Below are 16,180 nucleotides of genomic sequence, written 5' to 3'. Positions count from 1 at the left end.
ACGGCCCCATTTGGGTATCCTTGTACATGAATCAAGTTAGCATATAGGTACAGCAAGTAAGTAGAAAGTCAAATGGAATGTTGCCCATTATTTCAAGGGGATGAATTAGGGGAATCTTGCTCTATACAGAGCAATGCTGAGACCCCCACGTAGAGTACTATGTACAGTTTTGGTTTATATACTTGAGGAGGAATGTCTTCCCTCAGAGGGCCGTTCATCATTGGAACTCTCTTCCACAGAGACGAGTGGAGATTAGACCATTGGAGCATATCCAAGGCTTAAGTTCAACAGATTTATGATTGACAAAGGAGTTGAGAGTTACAGGGTTTAAGAGGTTCTCAGGTGTCCCCCTGGGTGCTCAATATTTGTTGAACCTCAACCAATACAAAGACAGTATAAAGAACGAAAAGGAATTTATTTGCTTATGCATCGAGAGAGACACAGTCAATAAGGGTTAACTGCCCTCTCTGAGCTAATATTACAAGGTAAAATTATTTTATTAGTGTGAACATTTCGATATCCCACCCAGTCTTGTCAGTCAGACTGAAGGGCCCAATCACAATATTCAACATTATTACCTTAGCCAATGGCGTTCCACCTGTCAACAGGAATAGGAAATTAGTAGTTTATTTCCCTGTAAGTTCCTTTCCCTTTTACCTAGGAAACCTGACCCACATCATTACTAGTGTCCAAGGCCATAGTTAACATGCTGTGATTTTAATTTGAGAAAGGAGTTAGTTTTGCTGGAACAGGGGCCTCTTTTATCTGCTCCAGCCTCTCTAACCACGGACAAATTTACTCCCTTAAATAGCAGACCTATTAAACTTGCCTTTCGCATTTCCAAAAAAATAGATAACGGAAGCTGCCTTTGTGCTCCATTGTATTAAAATAATTTGGCCAGTCTAGCACTGTGTTTCCCATTATGCTGCATTCAGAACAAAGTTGGCCAGGGTGCACAACACATATATATCGGAAATACAATTTAAGCTTATAATACTTGGTTACTTTGTGATTGTACAGTTTATAATATCTTTGTAGTTTATAATATCTTTGCATATTTTGTTCCGGGCATATTGTGAATTCTCACTGTATTATAAGGCACCTTAGCCTAGTCTGCTTATTATAGTAAAACTAAAATGAAGGGGTTCATGCTAAGAATTTTATACTACCCCCCCTCCCCCTCCCATCATGGGGTCAGGCAAGAGAATGGAGTTAAGGCCACAGTCAGATCAGCCGTGATGTATTGAATGGCAGAGCAGATACAATGAACTGAATGAACAATCCCTGCTTCTATTCCTTATCATGACCTTGGGTAACTTTGAACAGCTATGAGCTTATTTATAATTTAAGCAGCTTTGAATTGAGCAGGAAAGGGTGTAATAAAAGCAGGCAGTGCTGAGGGAAGGTTTTGTGCCTGGGAACAGGCAGTTAGCAGTGTGTGTGTGGCTGGGAGGTGGGACCTGCCTGTGCAATGGCTCTGAAGGATGGCGAACAGCTCTGCAGAGCAGTGATTGTACTCGGCAATGGAGCCGGGGACGTGGAGGACATTACCTGGCACAAGAGGACGAAGGACAGACTGAAGTAGATCCCAGATGTCACAGATTGTTTCTAGTTTAATTAATTTGCCTTTTTTTCAGGTGGGTTTGAAGCTACCTTAGTTTATTTGATTTTTTTTGTTTTAAAGTTCTTTTGAAGTCTCAAAGGAATTGGTTTGTGAGATGTGCAGAGCAGCCCAGTATTGTGCTGCCCAAATAAGTATTCTAACTTTTCAGCCAGTTGACGGAATACAAAGTAAATGAGGACTTTAATGGATTTAGAAACTGCATTTGCAGTTGAGTGTTGGCAGCGAGTTTTAATGCTTTCTTGCTGGCTGCCAGGATTAAATTTTTATGCTTTCACAGGTAACATTCTTCTGGTGAATGGAACGGCGTGTGGAGAAATAAAGATCACAGACTTCGGGTTGTCTAAAATCATGGATGATGACAGCTACAATTCAGTAGATGGGATGGAACTCACGTCGCAGGGAGCAGGCACTTACTGGTGAGGTCACCCCACAAGCTGCTCGCTGGCTCCTCGGGTGTTTCCACTGGACGTGGCCTAAACTGAAACCCAGGCTAAATTGAATGTGAAGTTCAGTTCTGCTAATTTAGTGCTTGTATTCCAATGTCACTTGTTGCATGTTGCAGCTTCCTTCATACGCCACTGTTGGGAACCTTCCTGTACAGGCAGACCTGTGGCACCTGGACAGGAATTGATTCTACTGATACCATAGCAGGCTGAAGCAACAGATTTACCATAATGAAATGTCCAGAGGCATTTCATAAGAACATTATAAAACAAAAATGACATCAAGCCATACAAGATCATATAAGGTCCAAACATTTGGTCAAAGAGGTAGATATTAAAGAGCCTCTTAAAGAAGGAAAGATAGGTAGAGGTACTTAGGGAGGGAATTCTGGAGCTTGGGGCCTACCCAAATCAAGGCACAGCCATTGATGGTGGAGCAATTAAAATTGGGGATCATAGAATCCCTGCAGTGCAAAAGGAGACCATTTGGTCCATCAAGCCTGCACCAGCAACAATTCCACCCATGCCCTATCCCCGTAACCTGTCTAATCCCCCTGACACTAAGGGTCAATTTAGAATGGCCAATCAATCTAACCCACACATCTTTGGATGCACGAGAGGTCAGGACTAGACATGCACAGATGTCTTGGAGGACTGTGAGACAGCAAGAGATTGGAGATGGAGAGGGGCAAGCCCATGGCAGGATCTGAAATTCAAAATGAGAAGTTTAAAATCAAGACATTGCTTGAATAGGATATTACATTTCAGTGAGAAAGAGGAGATGGGTGAACAGGACTTGGTGAGAGTTAAGACATTGGGAGTAGAGTTTTGGATTAGGGTTTTAGGAAGTAGATGGTAGAGTCTATCCAGGATTGTGTTGGAATAGTCAAGTCCAGAGGTAACAAATCCATCAATCAGGGTTTCAGCAGCAGGTGATTGGAGATAAGTGAAGTCAGGCAATGTTGCAAAGATAGAAGTAGGTGCGAATGTGTGGTCAGAAGCTCATCTTGTGATCAAACGTGACACCAAGGTTGTGAATGTTCTCCAGACTGTTGTCAGAGAGCAGGATGGAACCGGTGGTCTGGGAATGGATTTTGGGGGATTGAAAACCACGTCTTCAATCTTCCCAATATTTAACTGGAGAATGTTTTCAACTCGTCCAGTACTGGATGTCAGACAAGCCATCTGATAATTAAGCAGTAATGTTGGAGTCAAGCGGGACGATGTTGAGGGCTGGATGTTATCAGTGTGCATGTGAAAATTAACTGTTTTTGGAGCCAAGGATGGATCCTCGGAGAATGCCAGAGGTAACAACAGTATGAGAAGTGATATTTAAACTTTAAAGTTTATTAATGTCACAAATAGGCTTACATTAACACAACAATGAAGTTACTGTGAAAATCCCCTAGTCGCCACATTCCGGTGCCTGTTCGGGTACACTGAGGGAGAATTTAGCATGGCCAATGCATCCTAACCAATACATCTTTCGGCCTGTGGGAGGAAACCAGAGCACCCGGAGGAAACCCACGCTGACGCAAGGAGAACGTGCAAATTCCACACAGGTAGTGACCCAAACCGGGGATTAAACCCGAGTCCCTGGAGCTGTGAGGCAGCAGTGCTAACCACTGTGCCACCGAAAAGAATGGAACCAGATAATAAACAGTTTCATCCAGCTAGCTGACAGTAGAGAAACATTGGAGGATAGCCTGGTAAAAGGCTGCAGATAGGTCAAGAAAGACAAGGAGGGATCATTTTGCTTTGTCAGAATCATAAAATCCCTACAATGCAGAAGGAGGCCATTTGGCCCAGCGAGCCTGCACCAACAACAATCCCACCAGACCCTCTCCTTGTAGCCCCAGGTATTTACCTTGCTCGCCCCCCCCATGACAATGAGGGACAATTTAGCTTGGCTAATCAACCTAACCCACACATCTTTGGACTGTGGGAGGAAACCAGAGCATCCAGAGGAAACCCACACAGACACTGGGAGAATGTGCAAACTCCACACACGACAGTTACCCGAGGCTGGAATCAAACCCGGGTTCCTGGAGCTGAGAGGCAGCAATGCTAACCACTGTGCTGCCCCATTACGTCGGACATCGTCTGTGACTTCAGTAATAGCTGGTTTGGCACTGTGGCCTGGGTAGAATTCTGATCAGAGAGATTTGAATGTGGAGTTCAGAGAAAGACAGGCATAAATTTGGGCAGCAGCAATACATTCAAGTACATTGAAGGGAAAAGGGAGATGGGGTGATAGTTTACAAGAATAGTGTGGTTGAGGATTATTTTTTGAGGAAAAGGGGTATGGCAGCAGAATTAAAGGAGAGAGGGATGACGTCTGAAAAGAGAGAAACATTGACAATATTGCCTAACTTGGGGACCAGGAGCAGAGGTTTGGTTGTCAGCAGTTTATTGGAATAAGGTCAAGGGAGTTGAAGGTGGGTCTGATGGACAAGACTGTCAAGCTGAACTGTTCTGAAACACGGAAGGTTAATTTATCTCCATGTTGGTATTGAGATTAGGTTTGCTAATCATTATAAATATTTCATTTGACTGTGGTTTGCTGTGAACCACACTTTACTAATGTGAATTCTAAGTGTTTTTATGCAGTAGTGTGCACCAATCACACTTGTAATCAGCGCAGAATCATTTTCCAATAGCTGAAGAAGCTGGAGAGTTATTGGCTCAGGCAAGTCATCAATGGTAGAAAGTATTGCCAGATGGGTTCCTTTCACCAATGTTACAACAAAAGTGAAGAGATTCCCTTCAGTCAGCATTAAAAATTGTATATGTTACCTGGAAGCCAATGCAATGCATCTTCTCCATCCTGGTCAATAATTGTTACCATTTTTTAACTGGATAGGTCCTGAGAAACTAGGAGAACCTTCTTGAGCTGTGGCTTGTGATGCTAATGATGGAAGAAATGAAATATGACAAGACACTTCTTCCCAGTTGTTTATAGCAAGAAACAAAGTTCCTGCTGCATAAACAGAATTAAGAATCTTCTATAGAAACATAAAAGATAGGAACAGAAGATCATTTGGCCTTTCAAGCCTGCTCATGGCTGATTGTCCAACTTAATAGCCTAATCCTACTTTCTCCCCATAGTGGCACAGTGATAACAATGGTTACCACTGCTGCCTCACAGCACTAGCGTCCTGGGTTCAATTCCCGGCTTGGGTCACTTTGCAGAATTTGCACATTTTCCCCGTGTCTGTGTGGGTTTCATCCGGGTGGTCTAGTTTCCTCCCACACTCCAAAGATGTGCAGATTAAATGCATTGGCCATGCTAAATTGCCCCTTAGTGTCTCAGGATGCCTAGGTTAGAGAGATTAGCAGGGTGGATAGGGCCTAGATGGGATTGTTGTTGGTGCAGACTCAAAGAGCTGAATGGCCTCCTTCTGCACCGTAGGGATTCTATGAACCTTTGATCGCGTTCACTCCAAGTGCTATATCTAGCTGTCTCTTGAATGTATTCAATACTACATTCTATAGTGCAGCCCAAGTAAAATATCCACAGTGACAGTGTTCTGCTGCATGCATTATTGCCGGCAGAAGAGTCACACTGCTGCAAGTTGAAGGGGAAGGTCATTCTGACCTTGTGGGACAATTGTGCTGAGATTTGAGCTGTGTGCTGCATTGATGATGTATCCTTGAGACAAATCCATTTGCATCTAACAGTAAATTGCTTAAGGTAAAATTCAAAATCATCCCAGGATAAGCATTGTGAGTTAGTCATTTTTACCAGTGCTTTGTCTTGAGATTGTCTGTCCTTTGTGCCTCCTGTAGATGAGTTCTAGGACTTACCACCCTGACTTTTCTTGATTTCACTTCTGACTTTTCAGTTGGGACGCCCTCGTTCTGAGTTCTTCAACCAGCAGAAATAATTTCTCTCTATCTGCCTATCTACTTCCCTTGACATCTTGAAAACTTTGAAAACCCCCTTAACCTTCACAATTCCCATGAATACAATCTTTGTTTGTGTAATATCTTCTGCTCCTCTGTGTCCCGGTATCATTCCCTCCAAGGCTGCTATATCCATGGTAGGGTGTGCTACCTAGAACTAATCAAGGTACTTCAGGTGTGGTCAATCCAAAGCTTTGTAACATTTCTACACCTTGTATTCTAGCCCTCTGGATTTAATGCCAGTGTTCCATCGCTTTTTTAATTGTTTCCTGTATTTGCTCAGCAAGTTTTAATCATCTATATCTGGACTTCCAAGTCACTTTGAATTTTCACTGTTTTTAATTTTTCACCATTTAGAAAGTGCCCTATAAATCTGTTTGCTACAGTTTTTCCGTTAGCCTATTAAATCTATGACCTCAACCAGCTGGAAGGACCAGGACATCAGGTGCACGGGAACATCACTGCTTGTATGTTCCCCTCCATGCCGCTTACAATCCTGACTTGGGACTATGTCTCTGTTCCCTCACCTTCAGTGCGTCAAAATCCTGGAACTCCCTTCTGAACAGTACTGCGAATGTACCCACACCACATGGACTGCAGCGGTTTACCACCACCTTCTTGAGGGCAATAAAAATGCAGGCCTGGCCAGCAATGCTCATATCCCATGAAAATAATTTTTTAAAACTATATATAGAATCCCAGGCTTCCATACATATTTCTTTCAGTACCATGTATCTGTGTGTCTTTGGCAAATTTGAATTTACAGCTTCTAATCCATCATCTGAATCATCAATAAATAGTTAATAATTGGTGTCCTTGCAAGAGACCACTGACCACATCCTGCCAGTTAGAATACCTATTATAATCACCCTTATTCTTGTCTCCTCCGGCTCAGCCAGTTTCCTAATCAAATCAATGATTTGCTGTCTTCCCATAATCTTCAACGCAAGCTAGCAACTCTGTATGAGGGACTTTATTAAATGCTTTCTGAAAGCCTACATCAGTAACATTATTATCATTCCACTGTGCATTTTAGCCACTTCTTCAGAAGAGTCAAGCAGGTTCATTAGGCGTGACCTACAAATCCATGCTGCCCCTCTCCACTCTGCATGAAGCTTTAAAGATGTTCAATCACCCTATCTCTAATATATAGACTCTAGTAATTTCTCAACAACAGATGTTAGGCTAACTGGTCTGTAATTGCCACTCTTCCTTTCTCTTGAGTAGCAAGTACAATTTTCCAATCCAAAGGAACAATTACGGTATGAAGAGAATTTTGGAACATTTCTAGTTGGGAGATCTGCAGTGTTCTCATTTTCTTCCTTTTAAGATTGGGGGGTGGGGTGGGGTGGGGAACTACCTCTCTGGTTCTTAGAGTTAGTCACCCTTTAACGCCATTATTTAATTTCATTACTGCTGTTCTACTTACCAAAATTCCTAACCCTGATTCAATATTAGTTTCCTTAGTATGCTGACCACTTCCTCAACTTTAATACTGATTCTAAATAATTATTTAATAAGTCTGTTATTTCCTTACTTTTGCGAGCAGTCTTATTGTTATCTGTTTCAAGGAGCCCTTCGAGCTCCTGGCCATCCTCTTTCTTTTTCCCGAATGTAAATGTTTTGTTTTTAAATGTGCTGACTTTAATTTTTCTGATTTCCTGATCTGCAGGAATCTATATCACTGCATTGCATTCAGTGTGCAGGATTTATATTAACTAATTGAGCCTCACAAGACAGAGAGGTTCACAACATGATATTTAAACTCCCACCACCTCCAGTCCCAAGGTTACATACAGTTACCTGCTGCTACAGCTTCAGTCAATCAATTCATTTTACCTCACTGGGTTGAACGGCAGTGTGGGTCACTTGACAGCAAGTCAAGGTTACAACAGGATTGCATCTACAAAAAGTATTTTCCTTTCAATTTATTTGACATATTTTGAATGAAGCAAAACATGGTGATTAATCTGGTGTAAAGGTTTGTTTTGGCAATCCCATTAAAATAAACGACATGAATTCCGGAAACCTAAAGAGCGGAATTATGCAAGCTTTTGTAGAATTCACAAGTGTGAAAAAGCACAGAAGTGCACCTTGTGTGTGAAATTGCCGTGTGGTTCTTAGAATTTAGTCCATTTTTGTCCATTCACCTGTGATTTTGGCTCAAAGTTATTCATTTCCATCAATAATCTTTACTGACTGACCACTAGGAGGCATTACCATGCTTGCTGCTGACTTGTATCTCTGTTGTACCTTAATGAAGATACTGGCTTAAAGAGCGTGTATGTAAGTGAGATTATGGTTCTGAAGCAATCTAACTTCCTGAAAGCTGCAGGTGTTAGTTCCCCGAGTTCAAATGACACAAAAATTGAATAGTTGGGTCTTAGGGAAGACTGTGTTGTTATTCCAAGCACTTGATGCAAGCCAGCAGGTGTGTTTTGGATCAAGAATACCGTAAATAAGAGCAAATTGTCCCTTTGTGATGACTCTATGCACATTGGTCATTGGTGTTGGAACCAGCTCTATTTAACAGAATTGTCACCACCCAGTTATAGACCATTTCCCCCCTCCTGGGAAATGACATTTCTATATCTTGTTCTCTGCTAGTTCCCAATCCCTCAAAGTCAGGGATCTGAAATAATGTCGATATTTCAAATTGATATGATTGTGTGAAGATAAGTGAATGTATGATGATGGGTGCTTTGTGCCTGTGATATGCATATGTTTGGGCAGAGTGTGGGTACAAGTTGTAGGCAACATGAGAGCTTTATGTGTGGGTGCCGTATGCAGCATGCAGATTGTGGCAGATTAGATAAGGTAAAGTTGTCATAGGCTGCTATCCCCTTTTAAAAGTGAGAGCTGACAGGTGGCGATTTAGCCTAAGGATCACCACACCTCAAATGAGGGGTAAAACTAAAAAGGTGGGGCCTTCATGAGTAACCCCAGCCGGTACAGGAATTGCACCCCGCACTGTTGGCAACGCTCTGCATCATGAACCAGCCATGTAGCCAACTATGCTAAACCTTGTTGAATTGCCGCAGTCCCTGAAGTGTAGATGCACCCACGTTACTGTGAGGGAGAGAGTTTAATCTAGCAACAGTGAAGGAACAGCGATTATATTCCCAAGTTAGGATGGTGAGTGACTTGGAAGGGAACCTCCAGGTGGTGACATTCCCAGGTATTTTCTGTTTTTTGTCCTTCTTGATTGTAGTGGTTGTGAGTTTGGAAGGTGCTGCCTAAGGAACCGTCATAGTTTCTGCATCTTGTAGATGGAATGCGTTGCTGTCAGTGGTGGAGGGATTTATTGTAGGCTAAAAAACCAACATGGAGAAACAATGAGACATGCTGCATGTCAGCATGTCTAGTATTTATATCACTGATGTAGAACTTTTGGAGCTGAATATTTTAACATCCTTCTCTTGCTTTTTAGGTATTTGCCTCCTGAATGTTTTGTGGTTGGGAAAGAACCTCCTAAGATTTCCAATAAGGTAGATGTATGGTCTGTAGGAGTTATCTTCTATCAGTGTCTCTATGGACGCAAGGTAATTTCTGGTTCCTGCATTTTTTTTAAAATTTACCTTTTACACAAATTTGTTTTGATTTCCACCGTGTTCTGCAAAGTTGATGTGACCAGCCTCCTTCGCTGTGTCCGGTTCTGGGGTTGTGAAAGGGTTTATATGAATTTGAATCTTTTTACTTTGTTTCCACCCTTGTGGACAGCATGTTGGCATAGTGGTTAGCATTGCTGTCTCACAGCACCAGGGATCCAGGTTCAGTTCCCAGCTTGGGTCACTGTATGTGCAGAATCTGCACGTCCTCCCCATGTCTGCATCGGTTTTCCCCATGGGTGCTCCGGTTCCCCCTCATGGTCCAAAGATGTGAGGGCTAGGTGAATTTGCCATGCTAAATTCTCCCTCAGTGTACCCAAACAGGTGCCAGAGTGTGGTGACTGGGAGATTTTCATTGTAACTTAATTGCAATGTTAATACTAATGTGTGCCTATTTGTGACACTAATAAACCTTCCTCCCCTCATGGCATGGGAAGGAGGAAATGTGTTGAGGATGGCATGAGAGGGAGTGGTCACATCAGAGGGGTGGATGAAATTGGTTCAGTTTGGCAAAATAGCAGAGTAATTATTTAAAACAACTTTTATCCAAAAGCAATTCTTTGTGATTAAAAAATGAAGAGTTGCTAGAATAGAATGAAAACGTTTTGGGAAAGATATCAGGTGTTTTAAAAGAATACATCAGCATTGATTCTATAAACGAAGAAGATTTGAGCAGTCTGTACCTTTCAGAGTTTCTACACAGTCTAACTCCAATGGGCCTGCAACTGCACAATCTGAACTCAAGTAAGGAGCAGTTATAATAACTTGAATCCTAAACGAAGACTCTTGTATAACAGGTAGATTTCAACTAAATAGAGTGATTATTCCTCAAACACATCAGATGTAAACCTGCTTTTTCAACTTGGTAGAAACCCAATTTGACTTTCAAATTCGATAATTGTAAAACAAAAATCACATGTTTTTGGATAGCCTTACATAGCTTTTTTCCAAAGTGAGGAAGTTTGGATTCCATGGCAAAAGAATAGCTAGATTTCCTGTATTTAAACAAGTCCTGTCGCAATAAAGAGACTAATTTGACCCTAAATGATATGCAGGTTACCACTAGATCAGCCATGATCTTATTGAATGGCGGGGCAGGCTCGAAGGGCTAGATGACCTACTCCTGCTCCTATTTCTTATGTTCTTATGTAAAGTGTGTCAACCTAGATACTTGCTCAGTTGATCAGTCACAGATCAAAGCAGTTGACACACTGGCCATTACGAGGAACAAAGAAAAATACAGCACAGGAGCAGGCCCTTTGCACCACCGCCACCACACCCCCCGCAAGCCTGTGCCAATCGTGATGCCCTCCGCCCTTACTCGGTCCATACCTCTCTATTCCCCCCCTATTGATGTACCCATCCAGATGTCCCTTAAATGTTGCTAACGTGCCCACTTCCATCACCTCCTCTGACATTGTGATATAGGCACCCACCACTCTAAGTGAAAAACTTCCCCCATACATCTCTCTTAAACTTTCCTCCTTTCATCTTGAACCCATGTCCCCTTGTAATTGACAATTCCACCCTTGGAAAACACAACTCCCAATTTCTTGTTACTTTGTATATTCAGCTTTACTAACAGATTCAGTGAGAACATCTAATAACAGATGTTCCTAGAAAATGTAGGTCTCCTTAATATTTGATTCCAGTGAAAGTTGGAGTCATGCCAGGGTTTGCAAAGTATGCTGGATTCTGGAGGGAGCAGATATGGATGAACCGGGAAAAGTGAAATTTGCCATTTTGGGAGGGTATTATCTGGCTCTTGAACAGTGTTAGTCTGTTGGTCCCTTTCTTGTGCAAGGCTCTTTCTTTATATGAAACCAATAGTCCTGGGGAGTCTCCAATCTGGAAGGTTGGGTGGAAGGCAGATGAACCAAGAGGATCTCTGGGGAAGACGCCAGTGTAAAGTTAAATGGGTTTTATGAACAGCAGATGCTTGTAGCTCTCTTATTAACCTTTTACTGGTGTCAATGTTAATCTGTAAAGACAAAATGGTAAAGATATAGCAATCTCTCCTGGACCATCCAGAACTGTTTGAATCTGGTCCAACCACGTTTTCTGAAGCTGAGGGTTCTGTCACTTGGAGCTTGTGCCATGTTTATAGACTATTGTGAAGTTGTACATTGTTCACATGTATAAAAAGAAGAGGGGAATTTCTTTGAAAATGCTTCCATTTTTGAGCCTCGTGTTCATATGCCATTGACTGCTTGCTGCTATTTATATCTCTGACATTCACTTTTTCCTCTATTCCTTAGCCATTTGGTCACAACCAGTCCCAACAGGACATCCTTCAGGAAAACACAATTCTGAAAGCTACGGAAGTGCAGTTCCCCCAGAAGCCAGTGAACAGTGCAGAAGCAAAGGTGAGGCAGTCCAGCCAGAGTGCATATGAGAAAAACAAAGTCTTGTTAATATGAAATTGCCTGACACTGTGACTCACCAAATATGTTGGACCCTGCTACAGTGCCACTGCTAGAACACAGAATTCTCTATAATATGCCTTGGACCCCCAAATGTCCTTTTTCAATATCTTCAGTGCAAAAGCAAAATTAGATCGAGCATGGTGCTCCACAACGAGTAAAGTATCTGTCTCATTCTACAATAATTGATCTTTTTAGTGTTTTTATAATATATCCACTATAAAAGGTGAATAGTAAAGTTTAACATTTTCTGACAAGATTGTCATGCGCATTTTGAAGTCTAACTTTTCATAACTTTATTTAATACCAATTTAAATTGCACAGATAGGATAACAGTGTGCACCAAATGCTTTGGTCTTCGTAGCTTTCAGTTGATTGTTGGGATCCTCCTGGTCACTGTGGCTCAGTTATTCATTTGAGGATGTTTGCTGAATCACTGAGGAGCCTGTGTTTGCGGCTGTTGGGGCAAATGTGAAAAAGCCAAACAGTATTTTTCTCAATCATGTTATTTCAGCACCCAAATGACATGTTTCTATTGTGGCAAGCTTTCTTGGAATACAGCACTTCTGTCTTCACACTTATTAACTTCCACTCTGCCTTGACGATTCACGGAATCCTTGTAAACTGAAGGGGGAAATATCCCAGAGCAAGTCCTGTGCATGTGACAGGCCCAAACTGCTCAGCATATGTGAGTGAACCAATTGGAGATCAGTCAACAGGAATGCCTTGGGTATTCAAACTTCTCACTTATTAATGAGTGTTAGTTCATGTTGAAAGAGATAGTTATGTATCTTGGATCACTAGAATAGAATTGTTTCAAGTGCCTGCCTCCCAGTTGCTTTTCATTGTTCCTAGATTTTGATTCCTAGACAGACAATGCAATCAGATATTTCAGTAAAATATAAAATGGTGGAAATACTCAGGCCAGACAGTGTCAGTGTAGAGAGCAACAGAGTTGACTTTTCAGCACAGCGACCTTTCTTCAGATTGTGAACACACTTCAGGTTTATGTCAGTGCTTGAAGTTGTCTTCCTGAAGGGAAAATGGACACACAATATGACCCAATTGTGCATGGAAGTCATTACAATAAAAACATCCATAATGAAATATATGGAGACGCAATTCAAATTGTTGTGTTGGCAGTGTATGGGGATGACACTGATTTTGTCAGGATATTTTTTCTAATGCTTAACGCAGAATGTTATAGAAAATTCTTGGTCCAGTATCCAGTTAATCTTGACACAGTTTAGTAATTAGCAGGATCTGAAACAAGCAAAATACTGCAGATGCTGGAATCTGAAACAAGAAGAGGAAGCCAGGGAACAGATCCCCTGTCGGCATCTATCAGGGGAGAAATGCAGTTAATTTTCTAACTCTGGAGGGAGAGTATTAGAGCAAAAGCAACTGCAACGAGAAGTAGCAACTTAAAGGACATACAGCAGTTGGCCTGTTTGGGGAGAGGGTATTTTGCATAGAACCATTCCACGTACACAATATATGGCAGAATCCTGGAGAGTATTGATAGGCAAAGGGATCTGGGTGTTACAGGTACATAGGTCACTGAAAGTGGCAATGCAGGTGGAGAGGATAGTTAAGAAGGCATAGAGTGTGCTTGCCTTCACCGTTTGGGATATTAAGTTTAAAAATTGGCAAGTCATGTTGCAGCTTTATAGAACCTTTGTTAGGCCGCACTTGGAATATAGTGTTCAATTCTGGTCATCACATTACCAGAAGGACGTGGAGACTTTGGAGAGGGTACAGAAAAGATTTACCAGGATGTTGCCTGGTATGGAGGGCATTGGCTATGAGGAGAGGTTGGAGAAACTCTGTCTGTTTTCACTGGAATGACAGAGGTTGAGGGGAGACCTGATAGAAGTCTACAAGATTATGAAAGGCATGGACAGTGGATGATCAGAAGCTTTTTCCCAGGGTGGAAGAGTCAGTTAGTAGGGGGCATAGGTTTAAGGTGCAAGAGGCAAGGTTTAAAGGAGATGTGACATCGGATTAAGGCTGTAATGGGGTCTGGAGCTGAGTGGTCCTGGCACAATCCAAACTGAACATCAGTGAGTGGGTTTGTTGAATGAGTGCCACTCACTAGCCTCTCGACATTTGCTGATATTTGGGCATAGACTCCGGTACTTCTCCAGAATCCAAGGAATTTTGGAAAACTACAACCAATGCATCCACTATCATGGCATTTACTTCTTTTAGGATCCTAGGATGCAAGCCATCATTGCCAGGGGACTTATCTGCCCTTAGTCTCATTAGTTTGTCCAATGTTACTTCTCTAGTGATAGCGTTGGTACTTAATTTCTCCCCTGTATTCTTTATTATTAATAGGATGTCCAAAGTATCTTCCACCGTAAGGATTGATGCAAAATATCTGTTTAACTTCTCCAACATTTCCTTGTTCACCATCTCCCCAGATTCATTTTCTAAGGGGCCTATGCTCACTTTGACCTTTTTCTCCTTTTTTATATATTTAAAGAAGCTCTTTTTGTCAGTTTTTATATTCCTCATCAGTTTGCCCTTGTAGTTTATTTTCTCATTTATTATCTCTTTAATACTCCTTTGCTGGATTTTGAAATTATCACTGACTTTTGCCTCGTTATATGCTTTTCTTTCAACTTACTCTCCTTAACTTTCTTTGTTAGCTATCTTAGGTTTATCCCTCTATTAGGATCTCTCCGGAACTAGGGGTCACAGTCTGAGGATTCAGGGTAGATCATTTAGGATGGAGATGAGGAGACATTTTTTTCACCCAAAGACTAGTGAGCCTGTGGAATTCATTACCACAGGGAGTAGTTAATGCCAAAACATTCAAGAGGTGGCTGAATATAGCACTTGCGGTGAATGGGATCAAAGGTTATGTGGAAAAAGCAGGATTAGGCTATTAAGGTGAATGAACAACCATAATTGTAATGAATGGCACAGCAGGCTCAAAGGAGCTCCTACGCCTAACCTTTATGTTTCTATCCTTCTTACTGGAGTATGTTTTTGCTGAGAATCTTGAATTACCTTCTTATATGCCTGACACTGCTTACTTTACTGTTTTTCCTACAACCTATCTGCCCAGTCCACTTCTGCTAACTCTTATTCTCATTTCTGATAATTCCCTTTCTGATCCACGTTTCTCACTGAGTATTACATTCCACCATGTTATGATCACTACTTCCTAGCAGATTTTTCACTCTGAGATTGTTTATAAAACTTGCCTCATTACCCATTACCAGATCCAAGATAGCCTGTTCCCTGGTTGGCTCCATGACATATTGCTCTAGGAAACTATCCCTAAGTACTCTGTGAATTTGTGGCTACCCTTTCCAACTTGATTAACCCAATTGATATAGAACATAGAACATTACAGTGCAGTACAGGCCTTCGGCCGTCGATGTTGCGCTGACCAGTGGAACCAATCTAATGACCCTCTAATCTAAACGACCCCAATATTATCCATATGCCTATCCACTGACCATCTGAACGCCCTTAAAGTTGGCAAGTCCACAACTGCTGCAGGCAGTGCATTCCATACCCTTACTACCCTCTGAGTAAAGAACCTACCTCTGACATCCATCCTACAATTATCACCCCTCAATTTAAAGCTATGTCCCCTCGTGTTAGCCATCACCATCTGAGAAAAAAGGCTCTCACTGTCCGCCCTATCTACCCTAATCTTCACCCTCTGAAGATTAAAGTCATTCATAATTATTTCTCTATTCTTTTTATATGCTCCTTGTATTTGTTGATTTATACCTGAAGTGTGGCTACCATTTAGGGGTCTATACACAGCTCCAACCAATGTCTTCTTTCCTTTGCCATTTTTTTACCTCTATCCATATGGACTCTACATCATCCAAGCCTAAACTGTCTCTCACAACTGACCTCATTTCATCTCTTACTAACAGTGCTACACCACCAGCTTTTTCCTTCCTTCCTGTCTTTCCAAAAGGTCAAATATCCCTTGGTATTAATTTCCCAGTTTTATCTCCTTCTAACCATGTTTCCATAATGACAATGAGATCAATTTGCGCCATCAATCCATCTATCTCATTCCAAATACTTTATGTATTATGATAGAAAGTCTTTAGGTTTGCCTTTTTGCCATTTTTAATCATCCTAACTTTTCATTGTTGTTGCCTCTTGCCCTTCATTATCCTTTTTGATTTGAGTATTATT

General features: G+C 41.6%; 1 protein-coding gene across 1 annotated transcript in view; it reads left to right on the top strand.

Annotated features, from left to right (window-relative positions):
• The window catches only part of tlk2 (tousled-like kinase 2), a 159,145-nt gene that overhangs the window by 130,461 nt on the left and 12,504 nt on the right, over positions 1 to 16,180 (top strand). The window contains exons 18-20 of the mRNA XM_080213883.1: positions 1,902 to 2,040; positions 9,404 to 9,515; positions 11,840 to 11,947. Of these exons, the coding sequence (XP_080070009.1) occupies positions 1,902 to 2,040; positions 9,404 to 9,515; positions 11,840 to 11,947 (359 nt within the window). The remainder of the gene's footprint in view (positions 1 to 1,901; positions 2,041 to 9,403; positions 9,516 to 11,839; positions 11,948 to 16,180) is intronic.

The sequence above is a fragment of the Carcharhinus amblyrhynchos genome, chromosome 27 (assembly GCF_965287045.1).
Source record: "Carcharhinus amblyrhynchos chromosome 27, sCarAmb.v2.hapA, whole genome shotgun sequence".
Classification (NCBI taxonomy): domain Eukaryota; kingdom Metazoa; phylum Chordata; class Chondrichthyes; order Carcharhiniformes; family Carcharhinidae; genus Carcharhinus; species Carcharhinus amblyrhynchos.
This window is presented reverse-complemented; position numbering and strand designations above follow the sequence as displayed.